Here is a 22151-nt window from a genome sequence, read left to right on the forward strand (position 1 = left end):
GAAGTTTTTCAAGAGAGACAAATTTTCATTCTCTCCAAACAAAAAGGAAGAAACATAAGTAAATATGGAAACCGAAACTGTAACTTTTTAAAGAATTAGAACAGTTAATGTGGAAGGACAATTTTAAGAAACAAGATTACTTACTATAAGTTGTTCTTCCTTTTCCCCAGTCTCTTTAATTATTATTTCAATCTCCTGATTCAATCCTTCCACACTATTCCGGAACCGGGAGCCTGTTGATTTGGTGATGGGAATTACGGGAATAAGTGCACTCTTTGGAACAGGAGCCTGAAGAAAAAGCAGTGGAGAAGGGAGAAGAAAGCTTTAATAGGTTTCATTTAAATTCTGTAGTTTGAAGCATACTTCCCGTTGACATGCATAACTCTAAAATAAATCAAAATTAAGCTTATAGGCCTCACAAAAAGCATGAGTAACCAAACATGCTCCTTTGTACACACAAAATGTAATTTAAAGCCAGAACTCCAGATAATCAAAGTAGAATCTCAGAAGTGTATTCACATCTATGAGGACTGTAAAGAGAGAGGGATAAAGGAAAATATTAAAAGAATGTCAACCTCAAAAATTCTTTTATGACTGTAACAGAGTTCAGGTTTCAGAACGTAATTTAAAATTGTCTTCTAGTGCCACAACTATCTACCCTCCAGGGAAAAAATTTTTTAAAAGGTGATTTATCAGAAAAAAATATTTTGGTTGGAAAAAACAAAATCAGTCCCAAAGTCCACATACACCAGCAGGACTGTAGACACGAGAATAACTTCCCTATGAAATTTAATTATTTATACTTCCACTGTGATGATTTTAGTATGTTTTGTTAAGGAAAGAAAATGATATAATTCATTTTCCTCTTTTTCCCCCTGGCATACTACTTTTGAAAAGAAATAACTGATTACATAATTAAAGGCTATTACATGCTTTCCTGACAAGATACTCAAAGTAGACTAGGAAACTAGAATTACAGAGGTATCTGCTGAAGTTAACAGCAACAGGCAGCGAGCCGGAAGAGCATCCTGCCTATTGCCCCCCTATCTAGTAAAGAAATGGGATTAAACCATTCTGCCTTTAGGGCGGTTTCTTTGAAAAACCTCTTTCAGGGGAAGGTGGGCAAGGAGACAAAGGTAACAGGGCTTCCAATCATCACCAGTTTCCATTCAATGGATATAACCTGTTATCTGATACAGAACTTCCCGTTAAACCTATATTTCTCTTCTTTTCTGCTCACCTTTATAAATAAAAATGTTTTAAAATAAGCATAACACAACAACAATCCTTAGGAAAGGCAAATTTCCATCCTGGGAAAATTTACGAGAAAAAAGCCAAGAGGAAGCTTCAGTCTGGAGTGGACAGAAAGGAAAGATGGAAGTGATAAGAGAACAGATAATAGGAGAAGCTTGAGGGTATGGAGAGAAGATTGGGGAACAGAGAGACTAAAAAGGGGGAAAATGAGAAGGTACTATTAGAAGAAAATGGTGCCTGAGAAAGATTGTGAAAAGGCAAGAAATTATTGTAAAAATAAAATACGTAAGAGGGAAAAGACAAAATAAAAGTTGTAGCTACTGTTTAAAGAGCATCCATCCACCTCGGGCTAGACACCACAGGTCCTCTCATTCCATTTTCAGACCACAATCTCTGAGGTGGATTGCAATGTTTCCCGTGTTACATGCAGAGAAAGGGAGACTCAGGGGCCCTAGAATAACTAAGCAATGTCGCCTCTTAGGCATCTCCTTACTGCCACTGCCTAAAGGAGTCTAGATCAGACACGGTGCTTATTCAACAAGGCTGGTGCTATGAACTGAATGTCTGTGTCCCCTTTTAAAATGCTCTAACCCCAAAGTGGCTATTATTTGGAGGTGGGGCTGTACGGAAGCAATTAAGGTTACAGAAGAATGGGGACTTGATCCAATATAAGAAAGGAAATACTGAGGGGACAGGAAACAGAGTCAGACTAAAAAAGCAGTTAGAAGAAATCTACAGCTCAGAGTGGAGCGTATATTAGAACATTTCTGTCATACACTCATCCTCCCTCTGCCCAGGCTCTTCCTGTGTCCGGAAATAATGGCAGAGCACCGGCAGAGACAAAGAAAGATCTCAGCAGTTAGTACGTATTTAATAAATACTTTTTTTTTTCCTTTTAACTGAAAGATGCTCAACTCTAAGCTTAATTTTCTTTTCTCAATGTCACAAAAATAATAGCTTGCACTGGATGGCATTTTCAGATATGCGTTTGGTTTATAACTGCTAAGTTACAGAAATGAAGAAGGAGACTAGAAGGGAAGGATGCTCTGACAAGGTTTTTTGCAAAATGCTAACCTTCTTGGATTTCAGAATCATAAATACCTTAGTAACAGGAAGCCTAAGTTTTCTGGCTGTTATGTTGGGAAATGCACATCCACAGAAACTGCCAGTATCACAGCCGACTGTACACCTGGTTACTGCTTGTCAAGGTAGCTGAGAAGTCATGCCCTACACAGCTGGTAAGAAGTTCTTCTCAAATAGAATCTAAATAGCAGCAAGTATTTATCAATAGTTCAGTTTGTTTAAAGCAAAGCAAAGAAAAGAAGGAAAAGAAAGACAACTGCCACCTCCTTAAGGTCAACACAGCATTTCAGGTAAATGAAGCAAAGGTTCAACTGTAATTAATTTAACTACATATATGATTTGAAGAAAAGTAATCCACTCAAGCTGCCTGGGAAAGATTTTCTTCATTAAACACACTATGACTGTTCCAGAAGTAGAAGGTAATAGGCCACTGATTTCATTCCTCACATAAACCATGCTCTAAAATATCTTAAAAAAAATATATTATACTTAAACTTTGATGCTTCATTTCAAGGATGCTTAGGGAATTTTATGTGCATGTGTGTATAATTTATTTTTCCCATATCTATATAGGTTTCTGTAGTAAAATTTGTATTTCTAAATATGTCAGTATATGCAAATATAAGTGAGTTACTTTAACTAAGAGATCATCTTTAGACAGCACTGAAAGATTAAAAGCTCTTCATTGTACTGAGGTAAAATCTCTCCTCTCCTAAGATATATCCTTTGGAAACATCAAGAACAAGGATCTCCTATTTTCTCAACTTTTGTTTCTTTCTCTTCAAATCAGAGTATTTTCCAATCAATTAAGGGTTTTAATTAGATGAATCACCATTAAAATTTTTATTTTTCCACTTACATTCTCTATATGTCTATATACATTACAGTTTAAAGATCAAATTCTGCCTGGGGCAGCTGGCTGGCTCAGTTGGTTAAGCATCTGCTTTGGCTTGGGTCATGATCTCAGGGTCCTGGGAAGGACCCACGTCAGGGTCTCTGCTCAGTGGGGAGCCTGCTTGTCCCTCTCCCTCTGTTCCCCCCAACTCATTTTCTCTCTCACGTGCTCTAATAAATAAATACAATCTTGAAAAACAGAACAAGATCAAATTCTGTCTAAAAGCTGAGAGCCAACAAAGAAAGGAAAGACCACCAAAAGGTTTGGCCAATACCAAATCTTCTAAGATCAATCTACATTACAACTTAAATACCTGTTTCAAAGTGTGGAGGTAAGACTGTGTACAACAGAGAGATAGGAAAGATGGGAAGAAAATCCACTGAAGCAGTAGTTGAATAGGGAAAAGAAATACAGTTAAATTTTCAAAGGAAGAAAAATGCGCTTTAAGAGCAAAGTAGTATAGAAAAAGATCTGGTCAGCAATTCAGCAGAGATCTAGGAGAGAAATGTGTGCCAGAATATAACAAATCTGAGCCCAACATAACAAAAGGGAGGGGAAAACTGTCTGGAATGGTAAAAGAAGAAAAAAAAATCAGAACGCATCAGAAAAAAAAGCCTTCGTATCTTACGGGTTTTGAACCGGGTCTTCTGTGTAGCCCTGATCCCTCCTGCCTTGTCCCCCTTACTTTCGTCCTGGCCTCCAGCAATCACTGTTCTCATCCGGCATCCCCCTCTTACTTCTTCTACGCTGCAGCTATACTGTTTAATAAAGGATGTACCACAAGTACCTACTCTTGGTTTCTAAGTGGTAAAATCTTAAAGAATTTAAGAACAGCAATCACTTCCTGGACTGGCATATGTAGATTCCAGTGCAGAGCAGCGATTTTCATTTTTAAGATGCAATGTCCTTCATTCCTCAGATGTCAGTAAGTTTTTTTTCCTTTTCTACCTCACTATCCCTTTGCTCTCGAACCCACCTAGGCTGCTGCAAAACTATAGTGTCCCCAGCCCATATGAAGTAAGAAAATCCAATGGGAGGGCTTTCTTGCTTGAGGCTCTAACAGCCAGAAAACACCTGCATGATATTTTAATTCTCACCTCTACATTAGTTTACAGGGCGTGAAAATGCCTGCGTCTACACTCCTCTGTTACTAAAATCTGATTCTAATCCCTAAACAATTCTGAAATGTGTTGGCTATATTTTCTAAATGAGAGTATTTCTTGAAATACTCCCTAAAAATATGACATTTTAAGCATCTGAAGGCTTCTTCAATTTTGGAAACCAATGAAATGTGAAGATTCTCTTCGAAGAAACCTGGCAGCATTTATTCCTCATAACAAATAATTCTCCCCCTGAATTTCCAAGGAAAGAACCACTCAAAAAAGTATTTAAGAATTGTTTTCTAACTGTAATAAAACCATCATAAGCCCAAGAAAAAGACCTTTTGTTAACTAGTGGTTGTAGACTACACTACTATGAGAAGAGCAATATTGTCCCTTGATTGTTAACGGAACACTAAGGAACAGTAAAGGAATTTCCTCAGTAAAAGTAATCCACATATCATGAAATACAAACAAAACAGTTTAATAACCTGGAAAGTCCATCAAGAGAAAAACCAAAGATCCCTTACCAAAAATATTCAAATTTCTTAACCAAATAATAGAAAGTCTATCCCTAGAAAAGTAAAATACAGAAAAAGCTTTAAGCAGAGATACTGGACCCCAACTAAATGGCCGAAATTTGGGAGATGCTCCACAGAATGTTAAAAAATACATAAAGAATAAAATACAGTATGATCTCAACAAAAATGCAAAGAAAAAAGAAGAAGAAAATGTCTTTAGAGGATGAGACTCTGGATAATTTTTTTCTATTTGATTTTTTAAAAAATAACACCTTTATTAAGATATAATTTTTCTATTTGGTATTTTTTGTTTCTAAAATTTCTGTGATAAGCATATACTTTTAGTAATAAAAGCTGGGGGTGCCCAGCTGGTTCCATCAGTAGAACATACAACTTTTTTTTTTTTAAGATTTTATTTATTCATTTGACAGACAGAGATCACAAGTAGGCAGAGAGACAGGCAGAGAGATTGGGGGAAGCAGGCTCCCCGCTGAGCAGAGAACCCGATGCGGGGCTCAATCCCAGGACCCTGGGATCATGACCTGAGCTGAAGGCAGAGGCTTTAACCCACTGGGCCACCCAGGCGCCCCATCAGTAGAACATACAACTCTTGCAGTTATGAGTTCGAGCCCCATGTTGGGTTCAGAGATTACTTAAAAAAAAAAAAAAAAAAAAAAAAAGTCCCAAATTTTAAAAAAATAAAAAGCTTCAAAAAATGAGTTCAATATGAAATTTGCAGAAGAGCCTGGTGAAAACCCAACTGGTTCTTTTATATTAGGTCCTACCTCAAACAGCCTAAGATTTATTGAGCAGTGATTATGCACCAAGAATTGCATTAAGTGTTTTATAATATTCTATCCCAATTAAATCCTTAGGACAACACAACAAACAGATACTATAATGCAAAGAACCTGAGGAGCTTCATACAGTTAGCAAGTGGCAGGACCTGGGTCTAAGCTAAGCAGTCTGACCTCAAAGCACCTGCACTCACTCTCTATACTGTTATATAACCTTCCAGTTTACTTTTTGGTTTCTACCATCTCATCTATTATTTCTAGACAAATATATTGCATTTTATGTATTTGTTTTTAATGCTGGTTGGCAGATATTTCTTAAGAGCTTACTGAAATATAATTCAATACTGTATCATTCACCCATTTTAAGTGTAAAACTGCTTTTTTAATGATTATTGAAGAATTTTTACAACCATTATAATTAATTTTAGAAGCACACTAAAAAAAATCCCTTACCCATCAGCAGTCACTCCATTTCCACCCGAGCCTCCCAGCAACAGGTAACCACCAATTTATAATGTGTCTCTTTAGGTCTTCCTATTCTGGACATTTAAGGTGAATCATATGTGTTCTTTCATGTCTGGTTCTTTCAATTAGTGTAATGTTCTCAAGGTTCCTCCATGCTGTTGCATGCATCAGTACTACCCTTTTATGACTGGATAATATTCCATTGATGGATACACTATATTTTATTTATCCATTCACTCGTTGATAAATATCTGGGTTGTTTCCAAATTTTATGAACTGTGCTGTTATGAAAATTTGTGTACAAGTCTTTTTTTTTAAGATTTATTTTTTTTTCAAGATTTTATTCATTTGATAGAGAGACAGCAAGAGAGGGAACACAAGCAGTGGGAGAGGGAGAAGCAGGCCTCCCATCGAGTAGAGAGCCAGTTGTGGGGCTTGATCCCAGGACCCTAGGATCATGACCTGAGCCGAAGGCAGGCACTTAACAACTGAGCCACCCAGGCGCCCCTATTTATTTTAAAGATTTTATTTATTTATTTGAGAGGGAGATAGCAAGGGAGAGCACAAGCAGGGAGGAGGGAAAGAGGGAAAAGCAGGCTCCCCACTGAACAGGGAGCCCCATATGGAGCTCAATCCCAGGACCCTGAGACTCTGAACTGAGTTAAAGGCAGACGTTTAACTGAATGTGCCACCCAAGTACCCCTACATTTATTTGAGAGAGAGAGAGAGAAAGCATGCCCAAGCAGGGGTTAGGGAAGGTGGGGGAGAGACTCTCAAGAGTCGAGCATGGAGTCCGACAATGGGCTCAATCCCAACCCATGAGATCGTGACCTGAGCTGAAACTAAGAGTCAGATGCTCAACCAACTGAGCCACCCAGGCGCCCAAGCACACAGGTTTTAATGGGAACACATGTTTTCAATTTTCTTGGGTACATACCCTGGAGAGAAAGTGCTGAGTCATATGGTAACCCTATGTTTAGCCTTTCTGAGAAACTGCCAGACTATTTTCCAAAGTGGCTGTACCACTTTAGATTCTTATCAGCAATATATTAAGGGTTCCAATGTCTCCAGAGCCTCTCTAACACTTGGCAGTCTTTTTAATTTTAGCCATCCTAGTATGTATAAAGTAGTATCTCACTGGAATTCTTTTTTTTTTTTTTCTAGATTTTATTTATTTGAGAGCAAGAGAGGGAATGAGAAAGAGAAAGCATGAGAGGGGAAAGGGTCAGTCAGAGGGAGAAGCAGACTCCCCGCTGAGGGGGAGCCTGATACAGGACTTGATCCTGGGACTTTCGGATCATGACCTGAGCTAAAGGCAGTTGCTTAACCAACTGAGCCACCCAGGCACCCCTCACTAGAATTTTTTTTTTTTTTTAAGATTTTATTTATTTATTTGACAGAGAGATCATAAGTAGGCAGAGAGGCAGGCAGAGGGAGAGGGAGAAGCAGGCTTCTCGCTGAGCAGGAAGCCCAATGCGGGGCTCTATCCCAGAACCCTGGGATCATGACCTGAGCTGAAGGCAGAGGCTTAATGACTGAGCCCCCCAGGTACCCCCTTCACTGGAATTCTTAATTGCATTTCCCTACTGAACAGGGAATGATGGCACTTTTTCAGATGCTTAGTGGCTAGTTGTATATCTTTGGAGAACTCTCTATTTAGATCCTTTGCTCATTTTAAAATTGGGTTATCTTTTTATTACTGAGCCACAAGAATTCTGTACATATTCTAAATACAAGTGCTTTATCAAATAACATAATCTGCAAATATCTTTTATTTTGTCAGTTATATTTTCACTTTTTTGGTAAAGTGTCCTTTGAAGCACAAAAGTTTTTAATTTTGATAAAATCCAATGTATCTCCTTTGTTTTGCACTTTTGGTGTCAAGCCTAACAAATCACAGCCTAATTCAACCCCACATTTATGCCTATGTTTTCATCTAAGAGCTTTTAGTATTAGCTCTTACATTTAGGTCTTTGATCCACTTTAAGTTACTTCTGTACATGGTGTGAGGTAGATGGATGTATTTTTTTTAACTCATATTTTATTTTTTAAAGATTTTATTTATTTGAGAGAGAATGAGAGTGAGAGAAAGAGCATGAGAAGGGAGAGGGTCAAAGGGAGAAGCAGACTCCCCGCTGAGCAGGCAGCCCGATGTGGGACTTGATCCTGCGACTCCAGGATCATGTTGCTTAACCAACCCGGCCATCCAGGCACTCCTTAACTCATATTTTAAAGGCTAGAACTGGCATTACCCTTTTACTCCTATCTCTCCATTGCTTTCCTCTGATCATCACTTCACACACATTTAAAAAACTCTGATTCTGAAGTCAAAATGCCTGGGTTAGAATATGAGCTTTATCTCATATGACCTAAAACAAGATTCCTTAATTACCTTGTCCATAAAACAAGGACAGTAATAAGCCCCACCTCCAAAATGAGGATTAAGTGCTAATAATACATACAAAAGCTGAGTAGAGTGTTTGCCATATTGTAAGCACTTAATAGACTTCAACTATTAATTACTGCTTTCTAAATACCACTCAGATTTGGCCATTCTCTCTAACACCATAGCTTCTAGCTTATTTTAGGCCACTGTCATTTCGTACTTGGATTATAAACCCTATTCTTTTAAAAAAAAAAATGTTTTATTTATTTATGTTTGTTTGTTTGTCAGAAAGAAAGAGAGAGAGAGCACAAGCAAGGGGGACCAGTAGAGGGAGAAGAAGAATCGGGCTCCCTGCTGAGCTCCAATGTGGGGCTCAATCCCAGGACCCGAAGATCATGACCTGAGCCAAAGGCAGACCCTTAACTGACTAAGCCACCCAGGTGTTCCTATAAACCCTATTCTTAAATGGTTTTCCTGCCTCTAATCTTGTCCTCCTCCAAATTTATTCTCTACTCTGAACTGACAATAACCACTATTAAAATCAATCTGCTGCATTTAAAAAAATAGTTTTTTGGTGCCTCTAGGACAAAGTCCAAACTTCTTAACAACTGAGACATTAAGACTTTTAGGTTTGACTGCTATTTAACTCTCTAGCCTAATCTCTTACTAGTACTCCTACCTGGAGCCATGATTTCTTCCACCTCTAGAAGACTAGCTCAATCCGCTTTCAGGGATCTGCTTAGACACGAATTGCTCCAAAAAGCCTTTATAGATGGCTCCAGAGCCAGTCCAAGGATAATTAATACCCCTTCTGTAACAGTGTCAACTCTCCCAAATACTACCAACACATTCGTGACACTGGGTAGTAATTTTTTACTTACAGCTATCTGAGACTTGGTGGGGGGCGATATTTATCACTGCATCCCCTAATTGAGTACTACAGTATGAGCCATATGGTAGATATTTAATAAATGTTGCACGGATGGAGGAATGACCTCAAAAAGTATACAATCTCAAAGTGGTACTTTCCTCCACTAGAGAGAGAAGCAACTAAAAACCAAATCCATTAACTTCACAGAATCTTCATGTTCCACAGTCTGAAAGTTTCAATGACACACAACTACCACAGACAGCTATCACGATGCTCACGTACTGCATCTCTGGTTGGCTATGAGTGCTCAAAAAACTCAAGATGTTTGCTGTGTCAAGTGTACAAAACTCAAGTTACATAAATTTACTTTTCAAGTTACTCTATTTTCTAGTCCTTACCTTCTCTGGGAAGAGATGTTTCAGAGTTAAACATGAAATTTGTGCAAATGCCAATAATGTTATTAAGCAAATTCAACTTTTAAGAGGGGAAAGACAGAAATTTTGGTTAATTTTACTACTTTAATTGCTAATTTTAATGCAACTTAAAAAAATCACTTCAGAAACTAACTCCTAAAACATATCACTTAATGCAATAAAGTTCAATCTTAACTCCTATTCTACCTGAGGATAAGAATATGAGTTTGGAGATAAACAGGTGGCCTTATCTCTCAGAAATACATACAAATTATTAATGGATAAATTAGAGGGAGTAGAAGGTTGGCAAATTCACCTATAAAGCCACCTGAGTCTATAGCTTTTTGAAAGTAAGAGTTTGGTTTTGAGTTAGTATTCCAATTTTGACAGTTATTAGTCTATTCAAATTTTTCCTTTCTTATTTTGTCAATTTTGTATTTTATATTTCTCCAAACATAAATGCAGTTTGTTTAGGTTTTTAAATGTATTACTGTGTACTCACATTTCATAATTAAAATACCTTATAAACGGAAAAAAGCTGTTAGAAACTACAACTAAACTATAAATTTATGAAGTCAAATTTGACCCATGTATCAACATTTAAGGGCAAAATTAATTCAAAAAAACATATACTTCTACTTTCTCTTGAAAAAAATCCACATATACTTGGCTATCAGAAGCTATCACCCTATAAAAAAGGGTGGGCAAACTTCTTCTTGCTCTTTTTGACAAGGATGCCATCTGATTTCAATTCGGTTAAAGAGAAATGCTCCCTGGGTGAGCCATCAAGAGCCGTGCATAAGGTTCTCTACAGGAATCAAAGCAGTTAAAGGTTTTCCCCTACTAAAAGATTCTATGAGATGTATCATTATTATCCTCAATCTTCAGATGAGGAAATTGAGACTTAGAACAGGTTGTTCATCCTGGGTCTGATTCTATAGCCAATGCTTCTCTTTCTCTTATAGTCTGCCTCAGTATACTGAACTGATAAAGACACAAATATGAAATCAAAATATGTGATTAGCTATGCCCTCTAAAAGTCAAATCACAGATCACTAAAGGAAAGCATCATTTATCAACTTAGTATTCTAGGTTTTTTTTATTAAGGCTGATTCAGTATTTAATCACTGTTTCAAATATGCTTTTGGACATTTCTGTCCGGAAGAGTTACCTATAAAATAACATATCACCAAGAAAACAACAAATCCCTTGTTTGGATTTTGCAGTATTTGTGCTCTTACCTGACACTGGTTAATAGCTGCATGGTTGCCATGGAATGGAGACTGCCTTTCTTTATCTCGATGATGTCGACTGCTGTGTTTACTTCTCTGCAACTGCTGGCGTAATTTTGCAATCTGAAAAGGAGAAGAATAAAAAGTGCATCAGAGTTTTCCAAGCTACATAAAACATATCCTTCCTTAATAAGAATCAGTAAAATTCACCCTTAATAAATCTTTTCTTTTAAAACCCTGTCACACACACAAAAAAATAGAAAAAATAAAACCCTGTCACAAAATCTGATTTATTGTATGAAATTTATATATATACATATACACACCCATTATGTGTGCACATATGTGTATCTTTCTTTTGAAGAGAAATAAAAATTATGTTCCCCTCCAACACTGTTCAGAGCCTTCGAGCTTCCCAGTACTAAACCAATGAAGTTTTCAGCACTTAGAATAAATTACATTATAGCTTTCGGAAAGAATTTTAAAATAATGAAAATTATTCTCACTGTCCTAAAAATGAGTGATTTTATTTAGATTTCTTTAAACACCTAGTCTTCAATGGCTCCAAAAATTCAACAGTATTTAAAAATCAACTCAAGCCATGAAATGCATTCACAGACACAATCTTTACATAACAAATACAATTTCAATCAATATTCTATGTTACTCCTTGAGTAAATCTTTAGTTCTATATTATGTAAAGTAGAAACATAATTGTAAGCACAGAAAATGGTAATCAGCATAGGGCCATAATCAACTTGGTTGTACTGGGTTACTGAATTTCGAAAATTACTACCATTACATATAGAAATAATAAATGTTAATCTGTTGTATCATTACAATTTTATACATCTGATGCTTAGGTTATGTTAACAGTTATGGACTCTGGGGGCACCTGGGTGGCTCAGTCGGTTAAGGATCTGCCTTCCGCTCAGTTCATGATCCCAGGCTTCTGGGATCGAGTCCTGCACTGGGCTCTCTGCTTGGGGGGGAGTCTGCTTCTCCCTCTGCCCCTCACCCGGCTTGTGCTCTCTCTCAAATAAATAAATAAAATCTTAAAAACAAAACAGGAATGGACTCTGGTTTAATAAAACAAAAGGACAAAGAAAAACATAATCTGATAAGTAATGTGTACACTTTCCTCATTCAAATCTTTATCCAATCAATGTAATAACTATTTTCATTATTTTTCAAGTAAACAAAACAACCAAAAAAATAAAAATAAAAACAACACAAAACAAAACAATGGAAACTGACAAATCCTTGTTCCCTACAACTTCAAGGAACTAGCCAAGGAAGGGATCAAACTTCCACACCCAGTTCTTGGAACCATTTTCCTGACCTCCTTAAGTTGATCTGTACTGCCCCACGACGCTGAACGCTTGTGAGACCCTTTCTTCTTTTCAGAGTATTCTTCGGCCCATGCACTCTCTGTCTATAATGGGAAAAAGAGAGAAGGGGTAAGTTAACCATTTAACGATAAATGTATACCGTATTTGCAACAAGATGGATGGACCTGAAGGACATTATGTTCCATCAAATAAGTCAGGCAGAGAAAGACAAATACCAAATGATCTCACATGTGGAATCTAAAAAACAAACTCAGAGAAAAAGGAATCAGATTTGTGCTTATCAGAGGCACTCGAAGGGGGAGGTGGATGAAGGTGATCTCAAGGTACAAACCTCCAGTTATAAGATAAATAAGTACTGGAGATGTAATGTATAGTAAGATGACTATACTTAATACTGCTATATGTTATACTTGAAAACTGCTAAAAGAGTAGATCCTAAAAGTTCTCATCACAAGAAAAAAAAATTTTTTTTTACCTATATGAGGTAATGGATGTTAACTAGACTCACTGTGGCAATCATTTCATAATATGTGTATTCCAAGTTATGCTGTACAAAAACTTATACAGTGCTGTATATGTCAATTTTATCTCAATAAACCTGAAAAAGTTTCATTTCTTAAAAAAGTATACACTTTTCTATAATACAATGCATTCCCATTAAAGAAAATTAAGTACTAGGATATTTAAAATAGCACAATAACCCAAAATTCTTCTAGCAGCACTTACTTTAATTATAATATTTTTGCCTATTTCCTTCATTTCTATTATTAATAAATGCTTAGTTATTATTTTTACATAAGTATAGCATTTGTTGAGCAAATGCATACTAATAATAGCTAACATTCCTGTGATCTTATTATGTGCTAGGCACTTTGCTTCATAGAAGTGTAGTGAAAAGTCTTCACCCTATTATCTGATTGAATATATATAAGAAGCTCTACAGGTTCTGCAGATAAGGAGGTTTGGTAAGCTGCCTAATGTCTCACAGCTGAAAAGTGGCAAAGCCAAGATAAAAATCTAAGACTCTGTGGTTCATAATCTTAACATCTATACAATGTCTAGACTTGATTTAGGTATCTGCAAAAGTACAGCCACACAAATGGTAAATCCTTAGTGGTTATACAAAATCCAGAATTCAAACACATTGTATTAGGGAAAAAAAATACAAATGAGTTCTTAGTATGTGAAAATATGCTCAATCTCACCCGTAAGAACCAAGTTAAAACTTCGATGAGACTGGGCAATCTGATACCATACTTTCCTACATTGCTGGTGAATTGCAAATTAGTACAGCCTTTATGGAAGGAGGACTAAGCAACTGCTGTCAATGTTACAAATGCACATAAAGTTTCACTCACCTTCTTTTGTAATTTATTGTGCAGATGTACAAAATATGTATCTTTATGAACAAAATGATACAGCCTATTATTCCCAGTAGCACTATTTTTACAAGTAAAAGATTAGAACAATGTAAACAAAGAATGTGTTAAATAAATAATGGTGTGTCTTAACAAAAGAATACTTATTCAGCTATAAAAAATGAATAAGGAAATTCACAATAATCTCTGTGAGACTATTAAGTGAAAAACTCAAGGCTCACCACAGTGTGCATAGCAACTTCCTTTAACCAGTGCCCCTAGAAAGAATATACACTATGTAAATATCTCTGCAAGGATATACATGGTAACACAAGTAACATTAACAGAGGCCGCCTCACGGGAGGAAGATCCTTCCTTCATTGTATATACTTCTGTACCTCTTAAATTTTGTAGTGTAAGAGTGAATATATGGCCTATTCAAAACAATACCTCTCTATATACAGATGGGGGAGGAGGGCAGGCCTTTTAGGAGAATCTTTCTATATGGATAGAGTAATGTCCTTAAATAAAAAACAAGGTTGTAAAAGAATATATACATATCACATATATAATATTCCTGCCAAAAATGTAGTAACTTGAATCTAATTGTGGAAAAAATCAAAAACAAAAACCACTCAAGTTGACAATACTCAACAAAAATACTGGCTATATTATACTCTTAAAAAATATCCAGGTCAGGAAAGACAAAGAAAAGCTAAGGAACTGTTTCAGATTAAAGGATATTAAAAAAACATAACATCTAAATGCTGTGTCTGCTTCTTGACCGGATCCTGGCTTACAGGAGAAAATACTACAGAGAATATCACTGAGGAAACTTAAAAGCACTGTATCAATGTTAAATCTCCTGGATTTGGTAATCACTTTGGTAATTTTTATTTAAGTCCTTTTTCATATATATGTTTAAGTATATGAAAAGAGAGTGTCTGTGACTTACTAATAATTAGTAAATACTAACAACAGAAATTATTATCTATACTAAAAAAGAAAAAAACGAAAAATGTTTATTGGTGAATACAGGTGAAGGGTCTACTGGTATTTAATCTACTGTTCTTACATTTTTCTATAAGTGAGACTTTTTCAAAATAAAAAGATTTTTAAAATTAGGGCAATCTAAATATATTAAGCATAAAATTTAACTCAAGGAAAAGCAAAGGAATATAAAGGTTTCCTCTAGATTTGTTAAAAACAAATTGAAGATAATGAGAGCAAGAGAATTAAGCAAGAAAAATAAAAGTAAGCATGAAAAGCAATAGACAGCTTTGCTAATTTCTGATCTAAAAATGTGAAAAAAGGACAGGAACACCAGTGAAGTGGTAAAGCATCTAGAAATTTAGATTATTTCAGAATCCTCGGCTTAACCAAGAAAGGCAAAGCTACTGAGAAGCGAACCAACAAGCTTATACAGAGGTCATTAGATTTAGGTCTGGAAAAGAAAAAAAGATGTTAACACTTTCCTTCCTTCTTAATATTACCAGTTTTAACCAGTGGACCAAGGTTTTATACAAAATGCAAGAGTCACTCAAAAAGTAATTTTTTTTTTAAAAGCTGATCCACCTCTTCAGTACTTTCATTTCGTAACACTAAGACATAGTGTAGTGTTGCTATAAACTGCTACCTTCGGTAATTCAGCATTATTGTAGTCTCTAATTTAGAAAGTATTTAATTTTATTAGGTTTTTAAAAAACATTTTATTTATGCATTTGACAGAGAGAGAGAAAGTGAGAGCACAGGCAAGGAGAAGGGCAGAAAGAGAGGGAAAGACGGGCTCCCCACTGAGCATGGAGCCCAACGCAGAACTTGATCCCAGGACCCTGGGATCATGACCTGAGCCGAAGGCAGACGCTCAACCCAGGCTTCCCAAATGGTCAGTTTTTAAAAGAATCTGTAAAAGAACATGGGAGGTGGGGGGACAGGAGGCAGAGGTTGGGGACAATGTAGTATTAAGCAGTGTATCAGACTCTAAAGCAGAAGTGGCAGACCAGCCCTGCTCCACGGGCAACGGCAAGCTACAGTACTGCTAGAGAGACTCTCAGGCTCTTTGAGTTCATAGGCAATAACCAAAGTGTGCCAAAGATATAGAAAAAAAGGAATGATGCCATATTTTTGCTATCTTTGTGTCAAGTAAGGACACAAATAATTATGTACAACAGCATTTTAATCACACATTCATACTCATGACCCAAAACAAAAAATGGGGTGAGGGGGGAGCAGAGGACGGGAGATCAACATCTTAAAAACTTGCTCCATATTCCTAAATTTTAATGCTGCCTTTCTCTGTATTTTCCAGAACTTCCTCTTTCCATTCCCACTCATCCCTAAGATACCTAGACCTTAGACTCACACATAATTTTTTTTTTTTAAATGAAGAACCAGGGCTCAAAGTGGTGACATGGTATGTTTTGTCAAAAGTCTCGGAGGAACTTCCCGGAAGTACCCATCTATAATATAAAATAAATTACTTCCATCATACTTACTGCTCTAGCACTATATGGACCAGGGCTGATAAAAGAGCCCGGGGCCTCTCATCAAGGGCAAAAAGAGCCAATCAGTCCCAATAATTGAATCTTTTTCACATAATGCTCCAGGAAGCTAATAGCAATCAACAAACTGCATAAGACAGGAAACCGACATGCCATCCTTGCTCTGACAATAATCAAAGGTAGTAGTTTTAATGGTAAGCATTTACTAAATGCTTACTATGTGCCAGACATTGTTCTAAGGGTTTAAACGTATTTCTTTGTTTAATCCTTATAATAATCTTAAAAGATAAGTACTACTCTTCTCCCATTTTACAATGAGGAAACAAAGGCATAGAAGTGACTGACTCCAAAGAAGATTCACAAAAATACATGAAAAGATGCTCAACATCATTCGTCATTAGGAAAATATAGATAAAACCCATAAGATACAATTTCATACCTATTAGGATAGCTATACTGAAAAAGAACAGGAAAATAAGGCTTGGTGAGGATATGGAGAAATGGGAGCCCTTATACACTACCGGAGGGAACACAAACTGGTGCAGCTGCTGTGAAAACAGTATGGCAGTTCCTCTAAAAGCTAAATATATGACTCAGCAATTTCACTCCTACATACGTACCAAAAGGAATTGAAAAGTGGAGATTCAAACAGATACCTATAAAGCAACTCTCATTTCGGCATTGTTCAGAATAGTCAAAATTTGTAAAAAGCCCAAATGTCCACACACAGATAAATGATAAACATGTTTACTGATACAATGGAATACTATTCGGCCATGAAAAAGAAATGGTTCAACATGGATAAACCCTGAAAACATAATGCTTAGCAAAATGAACCAGATATATAACTACAAATATTGTATGCTTCCACGAATATGAAATACCTAGAACAAGCAAAATCACAGAAACAGAAAGTTGAATAGTGGTTACAGGGGCTGGAGAAAGAAAGAGGAGTTACAGAGTCTTGCTTGGGGTGATGAAAAGTTTTGGAAACAGATAATGGCAATGGTCGCACAATGTTATGAATGTAATTAATGCTACTTAATTCTTTACCTAAAAATTGCAAATTTTATGTTACATATATTTTACCTCTAATTTTAAAAAGCTCATTTAAGGGGCACCTGGGTGGCTCAGTCAGTTAAGCATCCAACTACTGGTTTCAGCTCAGGTCATGATCTCCTGGTCATGAGATCAAGCCCTCCATTGGGCTCCACGCTCAGCATGGAATCTGCTTGGGAATCTCTCTCTCCCTCTCCCTCTGCCTCCAGCTCATGCTCTTCCTCTCTCTCCCTAAAAAAAACAAAAAAGTCTTGGGGCACCTGGGTGGCTCAGTCAGTTAAGCATCTGCCTTTGGCTCAGTCATAATCTAAGGGTCCTGGCATCAAGTCCCGCACTGGGCTCCCTGCTCGGTGGGGAGCCTGCTTCTCCCTCTTCCTCTGCTGCTCCCCTTGCTTGTGCTCTCTTTCTCTCTCAAATAAATAAAATCTTAAAAAAAAAAAAAAACTTTAAAAAACTGACTTAATTAACTAGCATACATACACTAGGGAATCCAACACCTACCAAGAGGGAATCTGAGAACTAACACACATGGAAGAGTAGAGTACCAGCTACTGCTGCATTATACCTTAGGAGATTCTAATGTGAGCTTTACAAGCAAGACAAACAGTATGATAATTGTAAGTTTTCTTTAGATTTGTACCCTTAACATTCCCAATTTGGGGGACATTTAGAAAAAGGTGAAGCAAGTATGAGGTTTATACTTTATTTCAGAGCTAGGTGGGCTCCCACTGGCTTCTAAGATTGTTTATTCTTACTGATAAGACAAAATATCTGAACCCACTGAACCTGAAACTGCAGAGGAGATATCAAGGGTTGCAGAAATGTTCAAGGAAGACCTGAGTACTAAATTACTCTGATACCCAGAGTAATTTAAACATGGCACGTGGATTAAGTAGAAAGCAAGAAGGAACTGCTCATTTTCCATACTATATGCCCTAATCTCAGCAAACTTAGGGATTTTGAATAAAGGGAGAATCTTATACAACTCTGGTTAAAGTCAGTTTCTCAAAATATTTGTTAATTTTGAGGAGCACAGACTCTGTTTTCATTTCTGTATTTGCCACTGGAATAAAAACCTCAAGGTAATCTCATATCCCAAGCATCTACTCTAACAGTGGGACTCAGTTTCAAGAACATCAGAACAGAAAACAAACTAAGGCCAACAAGAACATGTGGAATTGTGGAAACCAAAATGCAAATCCAAAAACCACAGCAACGTGTGTTTACTTGGTTCTATAAAAGGACATTCTCTTCGAAAAGTGCTGGGATCAAGCTACCCTAAGTAATGTAAATTTGAAGTCTAAGTCAATATAATACCTTAGCTGATTTTCAACAGTCAATATAAAGAACCTTTTAACTCTTTAACTGATTTTCATTCTTCACTAGCAATACAGCTTTAATCGTTCTGCTCATTCATTCCTTTGCAAATAACCCTGGAGGGCTTATTCTCTCAGGTACAGTACTAAATCCTGGAGATGAAAACACAGAAATGGATGTGCCAGGCCACAGGCTCAACATCTAATGAGTATAAGAAACATTAAATAAATGAATAGACAACTATCTGATTAACTTTTAATTATAGTAAGTGCTATGAAAGAAACTACAGATGCAGTCATCACCTGGCTTTATGATCTTGGACCTCAGCTTCCTCATTTGTAAAATCAGGAAGTAGATCTAAATGATTTCATAAGAACCTTTTCTTTATTTATTTTTAGTAATCTCTATACCCAACGTAGGCTTTGAACTCACAACCCCAAAGATCAAGAGTTGCATGTTCTGCCAACTAAGCCAGCCAGGTGTCCCTCCTAAGATTCTTTTAATTAAAAAACCTCATAAGGGGTGCCTGGGAGGCTCAGTGGGTTAAAGCCTCTGCCTTCGGCTCAGGTCATGATCCCAGGGTCCTGGGATCCAGCCCCGCATCATCGGGCTCTCTGCTTGGCTCCCCCTCTCTGTCGGCCTGCCTTTCTGCCTACTTGAGATCTCTGTCTGTCTAAAACAAAACCAAAAAAAATCTTTAAAAAAAAAAACAAAAACCTCAGAAATCTGAAAGTATAAAACTTTGCTCCCAGGGTCTCTTTGTCAGGATGTTTACATTTACAGAATCTATCTGCAACATAATATAATCCCCATCTCCCAACACATAAGGATTTTTGGCACCAAAATATAGGGTTAGATGGAAACTAAAGTAATCCTTACTGTTATAAATTCAATATATTAAATAAATTCTGATGTTCTAAAATAACAATAAAGAGAAAATGGGTGAAAAGTGTGTCCATAAATTATCTTTATGTATTGGAATTACTTTGGGAGCTCTTTAAAATGCACATTTCCAAGCCTCAACCAAAGCCTACTACAAAGTATCTGGAGGTCAGGCCTGGGAATCTGCCCTTTTGATAAGCCTCCCAGGTTATTCTAATACACACTAATGTTTCAAGAATTTGAGCACAGCATTAAACAAATAATGTTATGAGAAACAGTTTCAAGCTAAAACATTTCAGGGTAAGAATCTGAATAAACCTACCTGTGTAGCCTTGTCCCTCATGCAAGGAGCAGCTTGCCCATGACTATCACGAGGCCAGTGCCCTGCAAGGTATGGCGCAGCAAGAGTATCCAGAGAGGAAGTCCGGCGGATAATACTAGAGGGACTTGAGGATGGTGGTCGTGTTTTGTCACCTAAATTTAAAACAAATATATGTATTTTTAAAATGGATTATGAAGGAAACAGAGTAGAAACTAGGTTTTAAACGATGTGGAAATAAATATAAAAAATAAGTGAATAAGCTACTGAGTCACACAAACTTGGATGAATCTCCAAGGAATCACACTGAGTGAAAACAGTTAGTCTCTAATGGTTACATACTCTATGATTTCATTTATATACCAATACTGAAATGAAAAAAGTTTTAGAAATGGACGAAAGATTAGTAGCGGCCAAAGTTAGAGGTAGGAGAGGGAAAATGAAGCGGCAGAAGAGAAGCAGGCCTTGTAACAGGGCAACGAGAGAGACCCTTGGGATAAGGAGCTACTCAGCTTGACTGCAGTGATAGATGGACAAACATACAGAGGAGATTAAACCATGCAAGAATTATATACATGCACAAATGAGTTCAAGTCAAATGAAAAATCCAAATTAAGAGGAATAGATCGTACAACACATTCATATCCTGGCTGTAATATTGTACTACAGTTCTACAAAATGTTATCATTGAGAGAGACAGGGCAAAGTATACAAAACTTGTATTATTTGTTACAACTGTAATCATCTCTACAGAAAAACAGAAAATTAAGACAAATGTATATCTAACAATTTTAAAAATGTTCATCTTGGTTTTAAGACTAAATAGGTATAACACACAAAATACTTATCATTACACCACCTATACTCAAAATGACACAAGGCAGTTTAGATAAAGTTGCAGGAAAATTCCATTAATCAGCTCTATATGACACATATCTCAGGGAGATTTTGTTACAATAAAACTATATTAACCAGGCTACAGGAACTATCATTGAAGCCATATGCAAAAGTCTTTTCCATTTCAAGCTACACAGGGTATGTATTTAGATGTAAGCGAAAAATAAAAACTAAAAAAATTAGAGGTAATGGGAAGTGAGAGATGACACAGAAAAAACACCTTTATATCTCCTTTTTTTTTTTTTAATGGGGGAAGGAAATGGGTTTAGCTAATTTATGCTTTAAACGGAAAGAAAGAAAGAAAGAGAAAGAGAAAGGAAGGAAGGAAAGAAGGAACGAAAGAGAAAGCAAGCAAGCAGGCAAGGGAGAAAAAGAAAAGATTCAAAATATTAATTACAGAAAGAAAAGACTTTAAAAATATTAAATATAAATATATGCATAAGTAGGACTGTATTACAATGCTATCATTCTAGTTCGATATAACAAATACCTTACTCTTCTCAAGCCCATATATGAAAACACTTTGAGACCACCCCCCTTTGTATTACATTATGTCTTAATAAGAATCTTGCATAGTTACAAGTATAAAAGTTCAGCTGCTGGTTCCCTGACCCATATAACAAAAGATTCAATTCCACTAACATAATAGTTACAGCAGCTGTGTTGTTGATAATCATAAAGCTGCTTCACAGATATGCCTCAGATACATAATTTGCTTCCAAATGGCACAATTATTTCACTAAAACAATGCCTAATTGTTGCAAATGCTAACCATCTCTCTGTAGTCCTCCTTTTATAATAAACAGAAAATAGAGTACAGATCCATAAGTTCAAGATTCCATAAGTTCATAATGTTCTCACATTATGACAAGTAAAAAGCAATAAATGTACATGCTCACAATTTTCCTTAAACTAAAAAATTAATCTCTATTGGGACGGTCACAAGAAGATTGTTCTCAGCTGGGGGAGGGAAAAAAAAGACACGTATACTCTGTAAACTGGGGTATATTCATCAAAATGAAATTGCCAGACTGTCTGGTACTTATTTCCCTCCTGTGATGCTGCTTCAGTCACCCACCAGTACACTAATCAAACAGTCCTTATTAATGGGTCTGGTTCCATTTTGAAGATTTTTAATTATCCAAGGGTTGACTTTTCAACTAGGCCTCCTAAGATTATTAAATTTTCCATAATGAAATGGGAGATCAGAAAAATTATACATGGTCACATGTGAATATACTAAACATGTTCTCTTTAGAACTCCCTCCTGTAACCCATTCATTTGAACATTTACTAAAGGTCTGTGAGCCAGTGCAAAGCCCTAGAAATCAAAAAGACTAAGTTACAGTCTGCTGTAAAGAGCACGGTCTACATTTAGCTTGTCATTATTACATTTCAATCTAAGTTTCCCAAATCGACAGGATTTGGTGCCTAATTATGGCGGGAGTT

At 36.5% G+C, this 22151-nt stretch overlaps 1 protein-coding gene across 1 annotated transcript in view; it reads right to left on the bottom strand.

Annotated features, from left to right (window-relative positions):
• FAM117B (family with sequence similarity 117 member B) overlaps positions 1–22151 on the bottom strand; it is a 72108-nt gene that overhangs the window by 14319 nt on the left and 35638 nt on the right. Inside the window, exons 2-5 of the mRNA XM_080798116.1 lie at positions 19809–19960; positions 12360–12452; positions 11027–11140; positions 145–288 (exon numbers count right to left, since the gene is read on the bottom strand). Of these exons, the coding sequence (XP_080654242.1) occupies positions 145–288; positions 11027–11140; positions 12360–12452; positions 19809–19960 (503 nt within the window). The remainder of the gene's footprint in view (positions 1–144; positions 289–11026; positions 11141–12359; positions 12453–19808; positions 19961–22151) is intronic.

Source organism: Martes martes, assembly GCF_963455335.1.
Source record: "Martes martes genome assembly, chromosome: 3".
In the NCBI taxonomy this organism is placed as follows: domain Eukaryota; kingdom Metazoa; phylum Chordata; class Mammalia; order Carnivora; family Mustelidae; genus Martes; species Martes martes.